General features: G+C 50.5%; 2 protein-coding genes across 2 annotated transcripts in view; one reads left to right on the top strand and one right to left on the bottom strand.

The window, feature by feature from the left end:
- Positions 1–381: 381 nt before the first annotated feature.
- On the top strand, positions 382–5524 carry PCBD1 (pterin-4 alpha-carbinolamine dehydratase 1). Its single transcript, XM_058029210.1, has 4 exons — positions 382–412; positions 3392–3523; positions 3853–3933; positions 4438–5524. Exons 1-4 carry the CDS (start codon positions 410–412, stop codon positions 4534–4536), a joined length of 315 nt encoding a protein of 104 aa, XP_057885193.1. The 5' UTR covers positions 382–409; the 3' UTR covers positions 4537–5524.
- Positions 5525–6211: 687 nt separating this feature from the next.
- The window catches only part of SGPL1 (sphingosine-1-phosphate lyase 1), a 31065-nt gene continuing 20605 nt past the window's right edge, over positions 6212–16671 (bottom strand). Inside the window, exons 7-14 of the mRNA XM_058029209.1 lie at positions 14188–14276; positions 13413–13518; positions 12892–12990; positions 12008–12157; positions 10847–11085; positions 10204–10350; positions 9225–9345; positions 6212–9150 (exon numbers count right to left, since the gene is read on the bottom strand). Coding sequence (XP_057885192.1) covers positions 9010–9150; positions 9225–9345; positions 10204–10350; positions 10847–11085; positions 12008–12157; positions 12892–12990; positions 13413–13518; positions 14188–14276 — 1092 coding nt within the window. The 3' untranslated portion in view covers positions 6212–9009. The remainder of the gene's footprint in view (positions 9151–9224; positions 9346–10203; positions 10351–10846; positions 11086–12007; positions 12158–12891; positions 12991–13412; positions 13519–14187; positions 14277–16671) is intronic.

Genomic DNA, 16671 nt, shown 5'->3' with positions numbered 1-16671 from the left:
TATATGTATATATAGATGTATATATATATGCATATATATATGCATATATATATATATAATATGTATAATTCATTTGAATGTGTGCAAAAAGCCCATCACAAAATACCCATTTTTCACATTAAGGGAGCGGCCCGCAGAGAGGGAGGGCTGCGCGTCTCGGGGCCCAAACCCGTGTCGGCTTAGGCGTGCGGGGCCCCCCGAGCCCCTGTCCGGCCGTGCCCGGTGACCGGGGCCGGGAAGGCTCGGCCGGCGGGGGCGGGTCCGGTGGCCTCGCCACGCCTCCGCCGCCCGCGGGAGCCGCACGGGGTCCGGCACGGCGGGAGCGTCCATCGCCGGGCGGGCACGGAGCAGCATCGCCATCACCATCATCACCATCATCATCATCATCACCATCGCATCACCCAGGACCATGGTGAGTGGCGGCGGGGCCGCTCCGGAGGCAGCCGCAGGGTGCGAGGGGCGGCAGGAGGAAGGGGAAGGAGCGGGCGCTGTGGTTAATCAGTAACGCGCAGCTCCGCCGGCTCCTGCCGCTGCTTTCCCAGAGGCAGCGCTCGCTCTCCAGGCTCCCCGAGGGGGAGGGAAAGGACCCGCCAGGAATGGCCCCCTCCCCGCATTCTGTAGGGCAAGGGCGGCCCCCGCGTGTGCTCCATCTGCGCGGCCCCCTTGGAAATCGGGTTTTCCACCGCAGCCAAAGACCCTCGGGGAATAGAGCATTCCAGGGCTGCCCCCCGTGCCTTTGCCTAGGTGGAAATTCTGCTTTTCATTAGGGAAAAATGGTTCTCTGGGAGGGTGGGCAGGCCCTGGCACAGGGTGCCCAGAGCAGCTATGGCTGCTCCTGGAATCCTGGAAGTGCCCAAGGCCAGGTTGGACAGCGCTTGGAGACACCTGGGATAGGGGAAGGTGTCCCTGCCCGTGGCAGGAGGTAGAACTGGACGGGCTTTGAGGTCCCTTCCCATCCAAATCACTCCATGGTTCTTTAAAAGGGAGGATTTTAGAGAAAAGAGGGTCCAAGGCCAGGTTGGACAGGGCTTTGTGCCACCTGGGATAGGGGAAGGTGTCCCTGCCCATGAACCGGATGATCTTTAAGGTCCCTTCCCACCCAAACCATTCCATGGTCCTTTAAAAGGGAAGATTTTAGAGCAAAGAGGGTTCAGATTCTCCCAATTGCCCTTGCTGGTTCCTTTCCCTCTGTTGCACAATGCATCTACTTGGTTTCCTGCTGGCAAAAAAACCACAAAAATTAAAATCCCAACTTTTTGGCGGTTGAGAGCCAGCAGAAGAAAACAAAGCTATTTCATTCCCCTAATGAGAAGAGTGTGTTTTTAGGGAGTGAGGGCACATGAAAGCATTAACACGCCATCCTGACAAAACCAGCAGGCTGGCCCATGTCCTGGCGTGGAGAAGGATGGATTGGAGCAGGAGGGCACGGGGTGCTCCAGGCAGAGGGTTTGCCCTCGGACACAGCCAGAGGAGTTGGCTCCGTGTGCCAAACCTCAGCCTGGCCATGCCTCCCGCTGGTGCTGGGAGGAGCTGGGCTGGAAAAAGCCCCGGGGCCACCCTCCCACAGAGCCACGACCGAGAAAAAGAACAATTACACCGCGTCCTTTTGCTGCTGTGCCCGGGGAAGGCTGGTTTGGAACCCGGCATCCCTCTGCTCCAAGCTACAACTCCAGCTTTACCTTTCCTCCTTTTAGCACCGATACGGAGCAGGTTTCAGCCCCTGGTCCTAAATGCTGGTGCAGGAATCTCCTGCCCTGCTCCCTTCAGAGCCATCCTCTGTCTGTCCCCACCTCACCCAGTTGCTAAGCTACCTGTGCCCGGCTTATCTCCCCATCAGCAGGGAAGGGCAACGGCTCCGCGTTTATTGAGCTCGGTCCTGTTTGCTCACTGCCTGCCCTGCCAGCACAGCGTTGACATTTGGGGGTGGGGACGGGGGTGACAGAGCCAGGGCCGCCAGGGGCTCATCCAAAATGTGCAGAGGCAAGGAACACCCTCCCCAAAAATCCTGCAGAGCTGCAATGCCAGGGGATGGGAAGCATCCCACCGCCAGTGACACTGGCACTCTCCATTCCATGCAGGCATACACAGACAGGCACCATAGGAATGGGGCGTCGTCATTCCGGTCTTCCCCAAAACATGCAAGAGCCACCCACAAAAACATCAGTTTCACAGCTGGTCCTTTGGGTTTGTGCAGCGTGTGAACAGGGAAAGCACAGAAGAGGATGATTTGCCTCAGTTGCCATTTCTGAGCATTGATGCCCAGGCAAAGCATCTCAAGGGGCTGCTGATCAAATACCCACCAAAAAACTGAGTCAGGTTCGTCAAAATTCATATCCAACTTGCCACACTTGGCTCTACAGCACACAAAGGAAAATAAATTATGAGGATCTCTTTATCATCACCAGCTGGAAAGATCAACTCACCCAAACCAGGGCTCAAGGAGTGTTTGGACAACGCTTTCAGGCACGTGGTGAGATTCTTGGGGCTGTGCTGTGCAGGGCCGGGAGCTGGAGTTTGATGATCCTTGTGGGTCCCTTCCAACTCAGAACAGTCTTTGATTCTGTGAAAGAATTTCAGTTGCCAGAACGTTCAGAGAGCAGTGCCCCTTTGCACTCACTCCTGCCTTCCCCTCTGAGCCAGAGCAGAGCTGGCTCAGGCAGCCCCCATCCCCAAGAGCTTCATTTCAGCTTCATCTCTGCCCATAAACACTCTCAAAGCCAACAACTGCTGCCTCCCCACTACCACCCCTTAAAAAACAAGTACCAGCAGCTCTGCCCGAGGCACAGCTCAACCACAATCCCTCCCTGTGCCCTTTGTTCCTCACAGGCTGAAACAGCCTCTTAAAATCCATTGTAACATAAAGGAGAGGGGGGGAAAGGAGCTGAACTGCAGCTTAGTGTGACTCATCTCTGATCCACAGCACTTCTTTCTCCTCAAAAGCAGGTTCCCAATGAAAGAGAGAGCGAGGGAGAGAGAGAGAAAGGGAGAGAGAAAGGGAGGGAGAGAGAAAGGGAGAGAGAAAGGGAGACCCTCCTACTTCAGGAACCCTAAAGCAACTCTCAGATCTAGAAATGATCACAAGATCTTCTGCTTTTTAAGTTGTTTGTTGTTTTTCTTTTTTCCCTAGGGGATTATATGTATTTTGGGGTTTAACTTCACACAGGTATCATTTTTTAGCACCTCAGGCACCGTGGGAGGTGTTGCAGGTGAGAAGACAGAGGGGACCAGCTGGACTCTGTTGGTACATAGAGGATGTACTCCAGGCAGGGAGCAGAGGACATGGACGTTCCAACCCTCCCACCCACTCCACAACCCATGGGATGCCTCACTGCTCTCAACATGTGCTTCATCCCACTGCTGCCACGCTGACCTGCTCCTCTTCCCTCTCCAGGCAGGCAAAGCCCACAGGCTGAGCACAGAGGAGAGGGAGCAGCTGCTGCCCAACCTGAGAGCCGTGGGGTGGAACGAGGTGGAAGGCAGAGATGCCATCTTCAAAGAGTTCCACTTCAAGGACTTCAACCGGGTACGAGCACCAGGGACACGGAGCTCTGCACACTGAGAGGCCCCTCTGCAAAGCTCAGCCAAAGAAAGCTCTCTAGGTCTCTCCTGAAATTGAATGGCTTGAGCAAAATACCCTTCCCAGGACACCAAAGGGACCAACCCCACACAGAGTTTGTCTGGGAAACACTCCTCAGGAAGAGGAAAACACATAGAAAACCCCCAGAGTAGCCCAGGCCTTGCATTTGGTTGGGTTATGTAGACACAGGCAGTGTAAAATTATTAGTAATGGGGTGAAAACCAATATGTTGCAGGGTAAATGGTTGAGAGTTAACTTTCCTTCTTACCCTGCAGGCCTTTGGCTTCATGACCAGAGTGGCTCTACAGGCAGAAAAACTGGATCACCATCCCGAGTGGTTCAATGTGTACAACAAGGTGAGGAACACGATGGTGGGGACAGAGCAGAGCCCTTCAGGGAGCAGCTCCCTTTTCTGAGGGACAAAACAGGAGCAGCAAGTGCTGTTCTCATCTCTCTTCCCTCGGATTCCCACATCACAGCCAGCCTTCAGCTACCACAGATCCTTTCCTGCTCCTTTTATCCCGTCCAGCTGAGCAGTAGCTGCCAAAGGCTGGCACCAGCACTGCTTATTAAAATCTGTATCAAGTAGCAGCCACAGGAAAAGCTTCTGGGGAAAAGAGTGAGTTGGAAATGGGCACAGGTGGCTGCTGTGACCAAGGCAGGGGTGGCAGTGACAGCTTGTGGCCAGCATGAGCTGTAGGAAGGAGGAAAACCAGGCAAAGTGCCAGAGCGCCTCTGCCAGCCCAGGGACTTTGCTAACAAGTGTGGAGCTCCTGCCTCATCAGATGCAGCACTGGGGAGAGCAGCTCTGCTGTTGCTGCCAACAACTCTGGGCCTGTCTGTCTGTCTGTCTGCCCTAGGTTCACATCACCCTGAGCACCCACGACTGCGGGGGTTTGTCGGAGCGGGACATCAACCTGGCCAGCTTCATCGAGCAGGTGGCAGCTTCCCTCTCCTGACCAGCCAAAACCCCACTGTGCCACTGTGCCCTGCACCCAGAGCCTTTTCCCACTTCCAAGCCAGATCCTGGATCCAGAGAGCCTGACACCCTGCCAGCCCGCCCAGCGCAGCTCGGATGGATGGAGGCACTGCTCAGGGTGCATGTACCCATCTCTGATCTTGCAGGTTCCATCCTCAAACCCTTCCTTAGCCATGTGATCCCACAGCCCCAGCTGCTGAGCCTCTTACCAGCAGTCAGTCACATCAGAGTCACGGGATGGTTTGGGTGGGAAGGGACCTTAAAGATCACCCAGTCCCACTCCCTGGAATAGGCAGGGACACCTTCCACCATGCCAGGCTGCCCCAAGCTCCATCCAGCCTGGCCTTGGACACTGCCAGGGATCCAGGGGCAGCCACAGCTTCTCTGGGCACCTGCCCACTCTCACAGGGAAGAATTTCTTCCAAATATCCCATCTAAACCTATTCTGTGTGAATCCATTTCCCCTTGTCCTGTTACTGCCTGCTCTTGTAGAAAATCCTTCTCTGTGTTTCTTGTCAGTTCCTTCAGGCACTGGAAGGCTGCAGTGAGGTCACCCCAAAGCTTCTCTTGTCTGGGCTGAACAATCCCAGTTCTCTCAGCCTTTCCTCACAGCAGAGGTGCTCCATCCCCTCTGATCATCCTGGACTCGCTCCAACAGGTCCATGTCCTTCCAGAGTCAAGTTACACCAGTAAATCTGTCCAGAGCCTGCCCCCATCCTGCCTGCCCCTGTTGTTGCTCCTTACCTCCTAGAATGTGCTTAAACCCATTTTGTGACCCCTTTGGCTTCTCTGTAGCCGAGCAGCAAGGTGCTGTGCAGTTTGTCATTGCTGTAATGACAATGTAATGTAATGTAATGTACCCCTCTCCAGCAGTATTACACCAGGCACGTGGTCTCACCCCGACTGGAGCCAGCCTTTCCTGGGATACCAACTCAAAGTGTTTACAATAAACATCTCGTTTAACCTGGTGGCTCTTTGCAAAGAGGCCTCACTGACCAAATGACACCAACAGGTTTCCCTGGCTGTTCTCAAGGCGGCGATGCTGCCACAAAAAACCTTCACACAGAAATGGCAGGTGCCTTCACCTCAGAGTGACTGGGCTCTGAAAGACAGAGAGGATCAAAGCCAGGGCAGGTAAAAACTGCTTGTGTAAAATCACAGCCAAGGCACAAACACAGGGAAAGGACAGCCAAAAGGCACAAGAGCAGCATGGCACCAGGGCAAGGGCTGCTTAGGGTGGAATACTACCCAAAAATGGGGTTGTGGTGCAGGATCTTCACTGATACAATGATCTCATGTGAAACCAACAGCATTTGATTTCAGCACCACAGTCTGGGGAAAAGCACTACAAACACCCAGTTCAAGTCTCTTTTTTCTTCTCTTTTTTAAACCCTTTTAAATTCTACAAAGCATTAATAGAAAATCCATAGCTCTTAACTTCCAGCATCCTTGAACATCACACACAAGATGCAGACATGGACAGCACCTTCCTTTTGACAGAAGGACAGAGCAGCCCTCAGGCAGTTAGTGAGATTCATAAACCATCCTCCCTGCCACAGACCAGGCTGTGCATGAGCAAATTCCAGGAACAACAGGTCCACATTCATTCAAACAAGCACTGAAGCAGAAAAATAAGACCTCAGTGAGCCTAGATAGCTAAATGCACCATTTTAATACAAACCAGGCCCATTTTCACCATCTCTCCAGCCATTTCAGCCTCCAGTTCGACCAGGGGCAAATCAGAGCAAAGCAGAAAACGGCCATCAGATCAACTCATCCCATTTGTCCATTAAAAAGTCCTCGTGGATTTATTGGGCAAGGTGTTATTGTGTTGTACGCAACCCTTCCGCTCCCCTCTCCCCCAAGTCATCAGAAAAGTGCAGATGAAATCCATGGCATGAAGACACACATCTCTTCTTGGTCCATCCCATTGGATATTCTTCATTCTAGTACCTAAGAACAGGTGAATCCCTTGGGAGTGCTTTGTACAAGCCACAAATTGAGTGTCCTGCTTGGAAAACCAGGAAATCCCACAGGAATTAACACTGGAAAGGATCCCTCCAGGTCTAAAAGTACCGTCCAGTTTCAGATCATAATCCAGTTCATCAAATTCTTCTCCTTTTTTGTCTTTAAAACAATCACACAGCCTGTAAATCTGTTTTTCCAGGACCATTTGGCATGATAAAGTAGATGCAGATTACATGTTAGGTGACAAGGATGAATAAAAACTACACACCAGGGAATTACAGTGGCCTACTCCCGACCACAGGATTACACTTACAGTACAGGACAAATACACATGGAACAATTAAACCCACAAATATTATTAATAAGCAAAGCCCAGAATAGAGTACATTGACTTACAAATAACATCTTCAAATACATCCAAAAGTGTGAAATGGAGCACTGATCTGTTAGATCCACCTACTTCCTGGGAGGAAAATGCAACCAGGGAAGGAAGAGAAGGGAGTTTTGCTCTCCTTCAGCCCACCCCAATCCACCCCTTCTTTCTTTTAAAGCAGAAACAAAAAGAGTACCTCCCTTTTTTTTTTTTTTGTTTTGTTTCATTAAATCTCGGTTCCAAAGAGAACCATCACAGCAGCCAGACACTGAAGACTGTCTCCAAACTCAGAGATACAGTAATGGTCACATTGGCAAGACCTCGAGAGAATAAATAGGTCCAGTACAAACTACCAGAGCTGATATCACCATCAAGAGACTCTCAGGCAATTCAATGATTTCAAAAGGGCTCAGAGACTTGCATGAAGTCATCAAGCTCAGGGCAGATGGCCAACATGCTTGTGTCTCCTAGCACAGGGAATAAAGCTGTTGGAAAGCCAGGATCCTTCCCACAGTGGCTGGGCTGGTTTGTGCAGGAGCTGGTCAGTGACCTTCTCATTCCTTACAATTCCTGTGCTTCAGGCTAACAGGCTGGAGCAGAGAGATGCCTTCAGGTGCCCTGCACAGGACTGTGCAGACACGGCATGAAGTCTTCACCCACGTGTGGGATTCTGCCTGGGAAACTCTGCTCCATGCAAAAAGCTGAGAGGAAACATGGGAAAGCCCTGCAGGAGTAACTCCAAGGCTACTTGAGAGATTCTGGCTTGTCCTTGAGGCCACAAGGCTGCGCTAGGAAAACTCTCTCACGCTAAAAACAGCGGGGAAAAATAGGAAGGCTGAGCCATGCCCAAGGCTGGAACAGCTCTGACTTGCTGCATCCTTTCCCCTGCTTCTCCCAGCATCTCTGTAATACTGTGAAGGGACTGGCTCATTACAACTACTACCTAACAGGCAAGGGTGCTTCTTCCTCTGAGGCCAGCCTGCCTTTGAGGTTTGTTTTCAGAATTAGTACCATAAAGAAACAACCAGAACGAAGGTCATGGTCAAACAGCTGAACCCTCCAACCCTCTCTGGCCTGCCACAAAAAAAAAGCCAGAGAAGCATCAAGGCACAATGGTGAATGCCCTTTTGAGAATGTGCCTTAAAAGAATCAGTGCAAAGAGCTGAGATTACTGCTATTATAAAAGTCACCTTTTTGATACTAAAAGACCGTGGTTAAAAAACCATCTGCACACGACGTCCCTGGGTGTGACAGGGGCCAGGGCCCTGCCACAGCATCCTGAGGGGACAGTGTAAAACCTTCAGGTTCTGAACAGTGAAATGAGCTTCGCACCTCCCTCCAGATTTGTGCAAGGGAAAACAGCACTCCTGGGTGGTCAATGCATGTCTTCTACGAGAGGCAGGGGAGCAGAACAGCCACGATGTACCCGGGGGTTTCAGTACCTTCCAGTTCCTCTCCCTGCACCACCTGCTTGGTTTCTACTTCTGCTGTTGTTCAAGAGATTCCAGGAAAGGAGTTTGTGTTGTTTTTTTCTCCCCCTCGGCAGATATTGATTGCAGTCTCACTCAGATTTCAAAGGGAGGCCATGACTCTGCCAATTTATCAGCTCTGCATTACACAGGTATAAGGTTCCCAGCATGGTCTGTTAAATGCAGAAGCTTACAGCAATACTCAAGAGAAAACAAAATTTCCAATTTACTGTCTGCCATTAGCTTCCAGGAAGACTGGAGCCGTGGAACACAACGTGAGAACTCAAATTTAACACTTGGCTGGACACTGGCTGAATACTAGGTCTGAGGAGGAGAAATAACACGGAATGAAGTGACACGCAGAATACCTAAGGAATTCGGAGCTGTGGAATGGACATTCAATTCACCATCAACAGCCATGATGAAAACAGGCAGGGGGGAGGCAGGAAAAGCCCTAAAACTGAAATTGGACATGAAAACAATGCAGATTTCAGAAGAGACTAAGACAGGGAAGGAATTCTTCCAGATCAAGCCACCCTCAGACCTGTAATTGTAGGAACAAAGGAACTGCAATCTCTTTCCCTAGGAAACCTTTGGAACTACCCCAGTGCTGGCTGGCAAGGCACAGATTGTTGCACTACAGTCAGTGGTGGCTGGGAGAGCCGTTCATGTGCTTCTCAGTGCTCAGAACATCCGTGCTGTAGAGGCCATCCAGGTAGGCCTGGGAAATCTCTGCCACCAGGCTCCTGTCTGGGACGGACTGCGCCATTCCATAGATGGCTCCCTGAGCAGAGAAGAGAGGCTGTTACACAGGAGAAACACCAAACACCCCCTCCTCACCGTGTGCTGGCTCCTCACCATGCCCGTGGTCTTGGCGTTGAGGTCCTTCATGATGTCCTGGATGCTGTCCCTGACATCCTTCAGGAACTGCTCGGCCACGCCGGGCTTGGTGTGCAGCTGCGTGATGCAGAGATGGATGCTGGCAGGCAGGCAGAGGGCAGACATTAACCACCTCCAGCACACACAGCTCCGTGCTTCCCGAGCCCTTCTGTGGCCACTGAGAGCTGTGCATCTCCTTGAAACAGCACTCCCACTAAGGGCAATCCCTGCAAAATGCTTGCTAGAACCAGCTCCTTCTGCCTTCCTTCCTTCCTGACTTCACAATTAGGTTAAAGTTTCTCACCTCATTCCAGGTATCTCTGCTGAGAAAAACGCAGCTGCCTGCAAGCATGGGGACCCCGCCATCACCTTCCCTCTCCCTCCTCTGCAGCTTCTAAGCCATCACCAGAAGGAAGCACCCACCTCTGAGCTACCACCTCGGGCTCCCTGGACTTCACTTCCCATGGCCACTCACAATTCTTTTCAGTGCAGTGCAGTTGCATCTGGGAGCACTGGCCCCTTCTACCCACAAAAGTCCAATTTCCTACTTAAGGAAAGTCTCTGACAAAGATTAATTTTACATTGAAAATGATCAGCTATTCACTGTTGTTTTGATTTCCTTCATCTTCAGCAGGCAGAAGGAAGACAGTAAAAATCAATAAATCAATCTACAAGCCCTCAGTTAACTAAACATGAGATAGAGTCTTGGTTATTTACATTTTTCTGCTTGTATTAGATAGAGCTAAGAGAAAGTCCTCTGCCAGGCTCATTAAATTTACTATTATTTTATCTTCAATGCTGTATAATGGCAATTATGAAAGTGATTCCTGCTCTGTGGAGGAAAATTCTACATACAATTTATCAGCTATGGACAACAGTATTCAGCAAATCACGAGAGCTACGTGGCCTGAAGTTGAGCATCTTGCTAAATACATCACTCCCTGGTCTCCACACTCACCTTGGTGGGAACTGTAGGACATTCAAGTTCCATCCTTTTGCAGCTAAAAAATTAGATAATCGATAGATGTCGAAAGTGTCCGAGCCAATGGACAGGACAGACACCTCTGGCTTCCCAAAAATGAAGATGCTGTCAATTTTTCTCAACCTTGAAAAGAAGGAGGAGAAATGACTGACCAATGTTACAGGGTTCAGACATTCCAGAGCCTTAAAGGAAAAGCTACAAGAGGGAGCAGATGGCAGCACATTCCCACCCAAAAATCATGCACCCAGCCTGGGCCATTGGGGCTTGCCAGAGCACCTGGGTTATTACATACCCCCTAAGGTCAAGTAAACCTAGGAAGAAATGGAAAAGAGGGAAGACAGAAAAGCAAGGGAAGAGAGAAAATCATCTTCTCTCACATAGCCACCCAAGCACCCCAACAAGGAAGTGGGTTCCTTTTGTCCTTCTTTTGTCCTCCCTCCAGATTCCCCCTCAGCCATGGCTCAGGAAGAAGGGATTCTCAAAGCCAAGCTGAATGAAGGTGCCTGCCCCTCAGCTATCTGGGCACAAACAAATGTTCTAGAACTGCCCAGCAGGTACCAGGGAAAAACAAACCAAAAGCAGTTTGTGAGGAGGGGTCCAGCAGCACCCAAACGCTTACTCTGACTCCAGGAAACGAGCTGTTTTAATGATCCTCTTGGTAGCCTCAACATAGCCCGACTCTCCGATGTGCAGCAGGGTTGCCCAGCATGCAGCTATGATCCCACCAGGCCTGGAGCCTGCCACCGAGGGGGAGGCATAAATTCCTCCCTGCCAGTCAGGGGCTATGAAGAACTGGTACTTCCTGTACTCCTTGTCACTGTAGAGCACCACCGAGGAGCCCTTGGGAGCGTAGCCATACTGCAAGGGGCACAGAAAGGGTTAGAAAGCAGCAAGAGGGCACAGGAGTGCACCCAGGTCCTCACCAAGATCCCTTTTGTTGATGTGCTGCTGAGCAGAAGGCTCTGCAGAGGGCTTGGGACAGGCTGGATCCAAGGGCTGAGGTTCAGCAAGGCAAAGTGCAAGGTCTTGCCCTTGGGTCACAGCAAGCCCCTGCAGCTCCAGGCTGGAAAGCTGGAAAGGGCCTTGGGGTGCTGGTGACAGTGGCTGGACATGAGCCACCACGTGCCCATGTGGCAGTGGCACCTGGCCTGGATCAAGAATAGCCTAACCAGCAGGATCAGGGCAGTGACTGTCCCTCTGCTGGGGACCCTTGAGGGCTGTGTCCCGCTCTGATCCTCCAGCCAGAGAGCCCTGGAGGGGCTGGAGTATGTCCAGGTAAGGGAATGGAGCTGGAGCCCCAGGAGGGGCTGAGGGAGCTGGGAAGGGGCTCAGCCTGCAGAAAAGGAGGCTCAGGGGGGACCTTGGGGCTCTGCACAGCTCCTGACAGGAGGGGACAGCCAGGGGGGTCCGGCTCTGCTGAGAGAAAACAAGGGGCAGGACAAGAGGAAATAGCTTCAAGTTGCGCTAGGGGAGGTTAAGGTTGGAAATCAGGAGAAGTTTCTTTGTGGAAGGGGAAAAATGGGCTGTCAGGGTAGAAGGGGCTGCCCAGGAAGGTGGTGGAGTCTCCATGCCTGGAGGTGTTCATGGAATGGCTGGATGTGGCACTCAGTGCTCTGCTCTGGTTGATGAGGTGGGGACTTTGCCACACTGCACAAAGCACATGAATAGAGCAGCCCCCACCCCTGCACCTCAGTGCTCCTCCACACAGCAGGGAGGAAATGCCTGAAGGCCAGGATGGAAACATGATTCACAGCCCAAACATGAAGCCCCTTCTCCTCACCTTGTGGGTGTCAGCAGAAATGCTGGTCACACCTTCCACACGGAAGTCAAAGGGACGCTTGAGGGGGAACCCTGCCTTGTCCATGAAAGCAATAAGGAATCCACCCAGGCAGGCATCCACATGGAAGGGGATTTTGTACTTCACTGCAAGCTGTGGGTGAACAAGAGATCAAAATGATGTGGCTGGAGCACCCAAACTCCAGTCACCAAAACGTATTTGGCATTTCACAGTCAAATGGTCACTGAACCCTTTGAGAACATCACACCACTCTCAAGCAGTGGAGGACAGGAGATGTGGAAGGGCTGGCTGGCTGTGGGAAGCCTTTTCCTGCCTTCCACACACAGGAAAAACAATGTGGCATTTTGGTAGTTTGCTGCGTTTGCCAAAGGACTGTGACAACATTGTCTGAAAGGAGTATCTACAGTAAAATAAAAGGGTGTGAGCCAAATGAACAGAAGGTCAGAGGCCCCGGCTGGTCACATACAAAATAAATAACTGGAGTACAGAGAGGAAAGAAATAAATCAAGAGGTGTGTTCAGAAAATAAGATCCCAGGCCTTTGACTCTTTCTCCCTCCACACCAATTTTGCTACAACCAGCAAAGCCTTTTCACCAAGTGAGCCATTTAGGTGTTCTTTCCTTTCAGGTAGCAAAGCATGAGCACTTGTGGTTGGTCTCACAGTCACACATTGCCCCTCAGTCCCAAACTGCATCCCACATACCCTGCTGCTGCTCAACAGCTCAATTTGAGGACAGTAATGCAATGCCCTTCCAGGCAGTGGGCTCCCCCCAAATTCACTGCTCAGCATCCTGCAACCCCTCCACTCCTCCTGTGCTGGTTTTACTGCTGCAACACACAGGTTCCTGCAGGCAGGGGTATCCTACCTCTGCCACCTCTTCAATGGGGTCCATAATTCCATGTGGGAACTGGGGAGCAGAGCAGACCAGCATGGCTGTGTTCCTCGAGATGGCTCTCCTCATTGCCTGAAGATTTAAAGAGAGAAGATGCTCACATTCCATTTACCAAGTGCCATCCTGCCAAAAAAGATAAAGAGTGAGAACATGCAGAGTTCAAGGCACACAAGAGTACAGAGAGGAAAGCAACAAGCTACAACCACTCATCCGCTGGGAAACACCATAATATTTTTGTTCACCCTCCTCTGAAATCTGGGGCTATTTAAGAAATACATAAATTATGTGAGTCTAAATGAATCCCACAGGAAAAAGGGTTATCCGGTTATTTCAAATACAACTTCACCTGCAATGACACTTCCTCATGCTGTTTTTCATTGTTTCCACAAACATTCCTCCTTCTTTATCCACTGACTCACTACCTGGACAGGCAGATTTCTTGCCTAGTTGCTGTGCAATGTTAATTTCCTCACAGAGAGAGACTGAAGTGATACCTGAACATCCACTTCCATAGCCTTGGTCAGTGGTATTTGGATCAGCTTCATCCCAAAGTAGTGTGCTGCCTTATCAAAGGCGGCGTGGGCACTCACAGGCACCAGCCTGGAAAAGGAACAGATCAAATGAATGCAACATTTGCTGTCTCCCATCTCCAGTGGCAGTGGCTGAACAGCCTCAGTTAACCCTGTTTTCTGAAGCCTGACATCATTATCAGAGCCTTAAGTGCTAGAGAGGGAAGAAAAGAACCAGCAGTGTTTTATTTTCTTTAGCATTTTCCCCTTAAAGCAATTAACCAGAGAAATATTTCCCATGCACCATCTAGAAAAGCGACAGCACATTAGAGACAGCAAATCCTCTATTAGCAGTGTAATGATTAGCACAGTTCCTCATTTGAGCTCCAACTCCAGCCTCAGAGTTTTCAGGCTAAGCCTTCTTTGATGTGAATAAATCAAACCCCTTGAATACTTCAAAGGGCCTGACAATCTGTGCTCAAGAGCAGAGCTGATCCAAGCAGCTGTCTGGAGCAGCAGACAGGTATTGCCAAAATACAAAATACAGCTGCCCCTGCAACATCTGTGCCCCCCAGGCTGCTTGATTTAGAACTTCCCATGCTTTTGAACTCTTCCTTCCTTCCACACAGAGATGGACAAGGAAGAGGTGGCAATGAGCTATGAAATGAAGGATTACTGAGGTCCAGCAGCATCTCAGCTCAAGGGGACAGTAAATCCCACCAGCTCCCCCAAAGGAAAAAGCTGTGGTGGCACAACTCACATTTCTGGCTGCTTGATGCCTCTCTCATAAGCCAGGTCTCTGTACGCCTTGCAGGCCATCAGGATGCTCTCAGTGCCCCCAGATGTCATCTGTAACCAGAAAAGAAGCAAACAGGAAAAATAACAATGGGTGTTGCATGAGGGAAAAGCAAAACGGGGATGCAGGAACAGCATTTCTTGACTCTGCTTCAAAGTGCACAGGACAACTCAGGGTTTAAAGGGCAGCAGAAGGCACTGAACAGCATGAGGCAGCTTTCTGACACTCAGCTTGAAAATGCACATTTAAATGCTGAATCCTCTATTTAAATGGGATGGGGGAATGGGAAAACAAACAAAAAGTATAGAATTCCAGAGCCCAACAGGAGGGGACACACTGTACAGTCACCTCACCAAACTGCTGGTACTTAAGCTCTTGATTACCTGGGGATGTTTATCTGCATTACAGATTAATTGTGCCACGTACACAGAAACAAGGTTGACTCTGTGTTAAGTCAGCTGCAGTCCAGCAGGGTTTATTAGGTCTGGAGCAGTGCCACGCTGAGGCACAGCCAGCTCAGGGCTGGCACGACTCCTCAGCTACAAAACCTTCCCAGAACCTGGAACGCTGCAGCACTTGGAACTCTCCCACCTCTCCTCTCTGCTGAGACCAGCCCAGGTCTGCTCAACACCAGAGCTCCTAAGGCCTCAGGGACACGAGGAACTTTACACCAGGAGGAATTTGTGCATTCCCCTCCCCAGCCAGCCCAGTCAGTACCCACACCACCCACTGAGGCTGCTGTCCCAGCCCTCTCCACCCTGACCACAGCGTTTGCATCAGGAGGTGGAGGAGAGGAAGGCGCACACAGGTTTACTGTTGCACACTTCAACTCAAGAGCTGCTGCAAATACACAAATTGAAACCTTCACAGGAAGGAATTCCTCAAGTGGAAGGTCTCTTGTAGGTCAGCTTCTGTGAGTTCTGGCATGCAGGGGACACTGGGTAGAACCTTCCCCAGTAAAATTTTAACCTGGGAAAATGTGAGGTTGGCTTTTTAGGCAGCCTGAAGGCTGACTTACTAGGTGAGCCAAAAACTGAGGATATTGAGTACCTGGGACAGTTATACAGAGCTTCACATAAATGAGGAATCAAAACCTACTTATACTGCTTATGGGGGACTAATTTTGCTCCTCAGACCTGCTGAGCCAACTGCAACTTCCCCTTTTAAACCTCTTCCCCCTCAAAAATAAACACAACAAGGAGCCAGTCACATTTGTGTGCCTTATGACATTTGGGTTTTCCCTGCTGACATGGCTGCAAACCCTGAAAACGCCAAGTGACTGTGTGACAATGACTAAACACGAAGTATAGAGATAAGGAACAAAGTTCACAGCCTGCCAAGATTTGTTCCTAACACAGTCCGAGCCAGCAGCAGCTGCTGCCACAGGCAGTGTAGAAGCAACTGTCACACCACAGACAATTCCTGCTTTTCGGGGGAAGTTTAAAAGCAACAGCTGTCAGAGATAAAACCTTACAGAGCTTCTCACTGGGTAAAGACATCTCTGCATTAATTGTGGAGCAAATGGATGGCAGCAGGAACAATGTTTTAAAGGTTTTATGGGCTGTGCCACTCACTTCTCAATGCCCTTTATGAATAAAGATCTGTCAGGTTGTGATTACCTTTGGGGAAAAAAAAAAACCCAGCTGGTGATAGACTGCCTTCCTACTGGGTGGGAGAAGAGGAATGGGATTATTGCATACTTGCACCTATCCTTGCAACACTGCTTAGGATAATGATTGTGAAAACTTTGCTAGGAAGGACGTGGGGATCTTGGGATTCATTTTACTGAACACCAGCTCCTTGTTGGGCAGCATTCCCTGTGCTCACCTAGATAATCTGCTCTTTAAAAAGCAGCCTCTGTACAGTCTTATTCCCATTTCAATTCCAACACCAGAACACCAACGTCTTGCCTTCGTATGTAACAAGCCTTTCCCCAAAGTCTGGCTCTATCGTGGGAATGCTGACCCACACACAGTTTTTGGCAGGTCAGAGCCAGCACTTGTCAGCAGCCAGTCACATGCAGGGTAAGGAAAAGCATGCAGGATGGATCCTCTCCCAGGCACCCAGACTGGCAGATGACCACATAGAAAGCATGTTCAGACAGCTGAAAATCCACCCAAAAAAGCTGAATTTCAGCCAGCTCAGCTTCCTAAATTGGCCCAAGTCAGCACACTGCGAGTCTGCAGCACAGAGAAGTGCCCAAGTCTGGAACAGCACCTTCAGCCCAGCACAGCTCCAACACCAAAATCCACATGGATGATAGCTGTGCATGGAGGCTGCTCCTTTACAGGAGGCTTTGTCAGCTCAGCCACTGACAGCAAACTCGTTGTGCTGCAGCCAGAGCCTGAATCAGTGTCAGAGGATCAGTTCCCCAGTGCCTGCGGTGATTCAGCACCCGCCCAGGGCTCACACACACACACACACATTCCTCTCTCCCCTCAATGGAAC

Source organism: Melospiza georgiana, chromosome 8 (assembly GCF_028018845.1).
Source record: "Melospiza georgiana isolate bMelGeo1 chromosome 8, bMelGeo1.pri, whole genome shotgun sequence".
In the NCBI taxonomy this organism is placed as follows: Eukaryota; Metazoa; Chordata; class Aves; order Passeriformes; family Passerellidae; genus Melospiza; species Melospiza georgiana.
This window is presented reverse-complemented; position numbering and strand designations above follow the sequence as displayed.

Excerpts from the sequence above, each read along its gene's own strand:
- PCBD1 (XM_058029210.1), top strand. Across the intron at positions 3,524-3,852 it reads ACTTCAAGGACTTCAACCGG|GCCTTTGGCTTCATGACCAG; the intron begins GTACGAGCACCA and ends CTTACCCTGCAG. Across the intron at positions 3,934-4,437 it reads GGTTCAATGTGTACAACAAG|GTTCACATCACCCTGAGCAC; the intron begins GTGAGGAACACG and ends TGTCTGCCCTAG.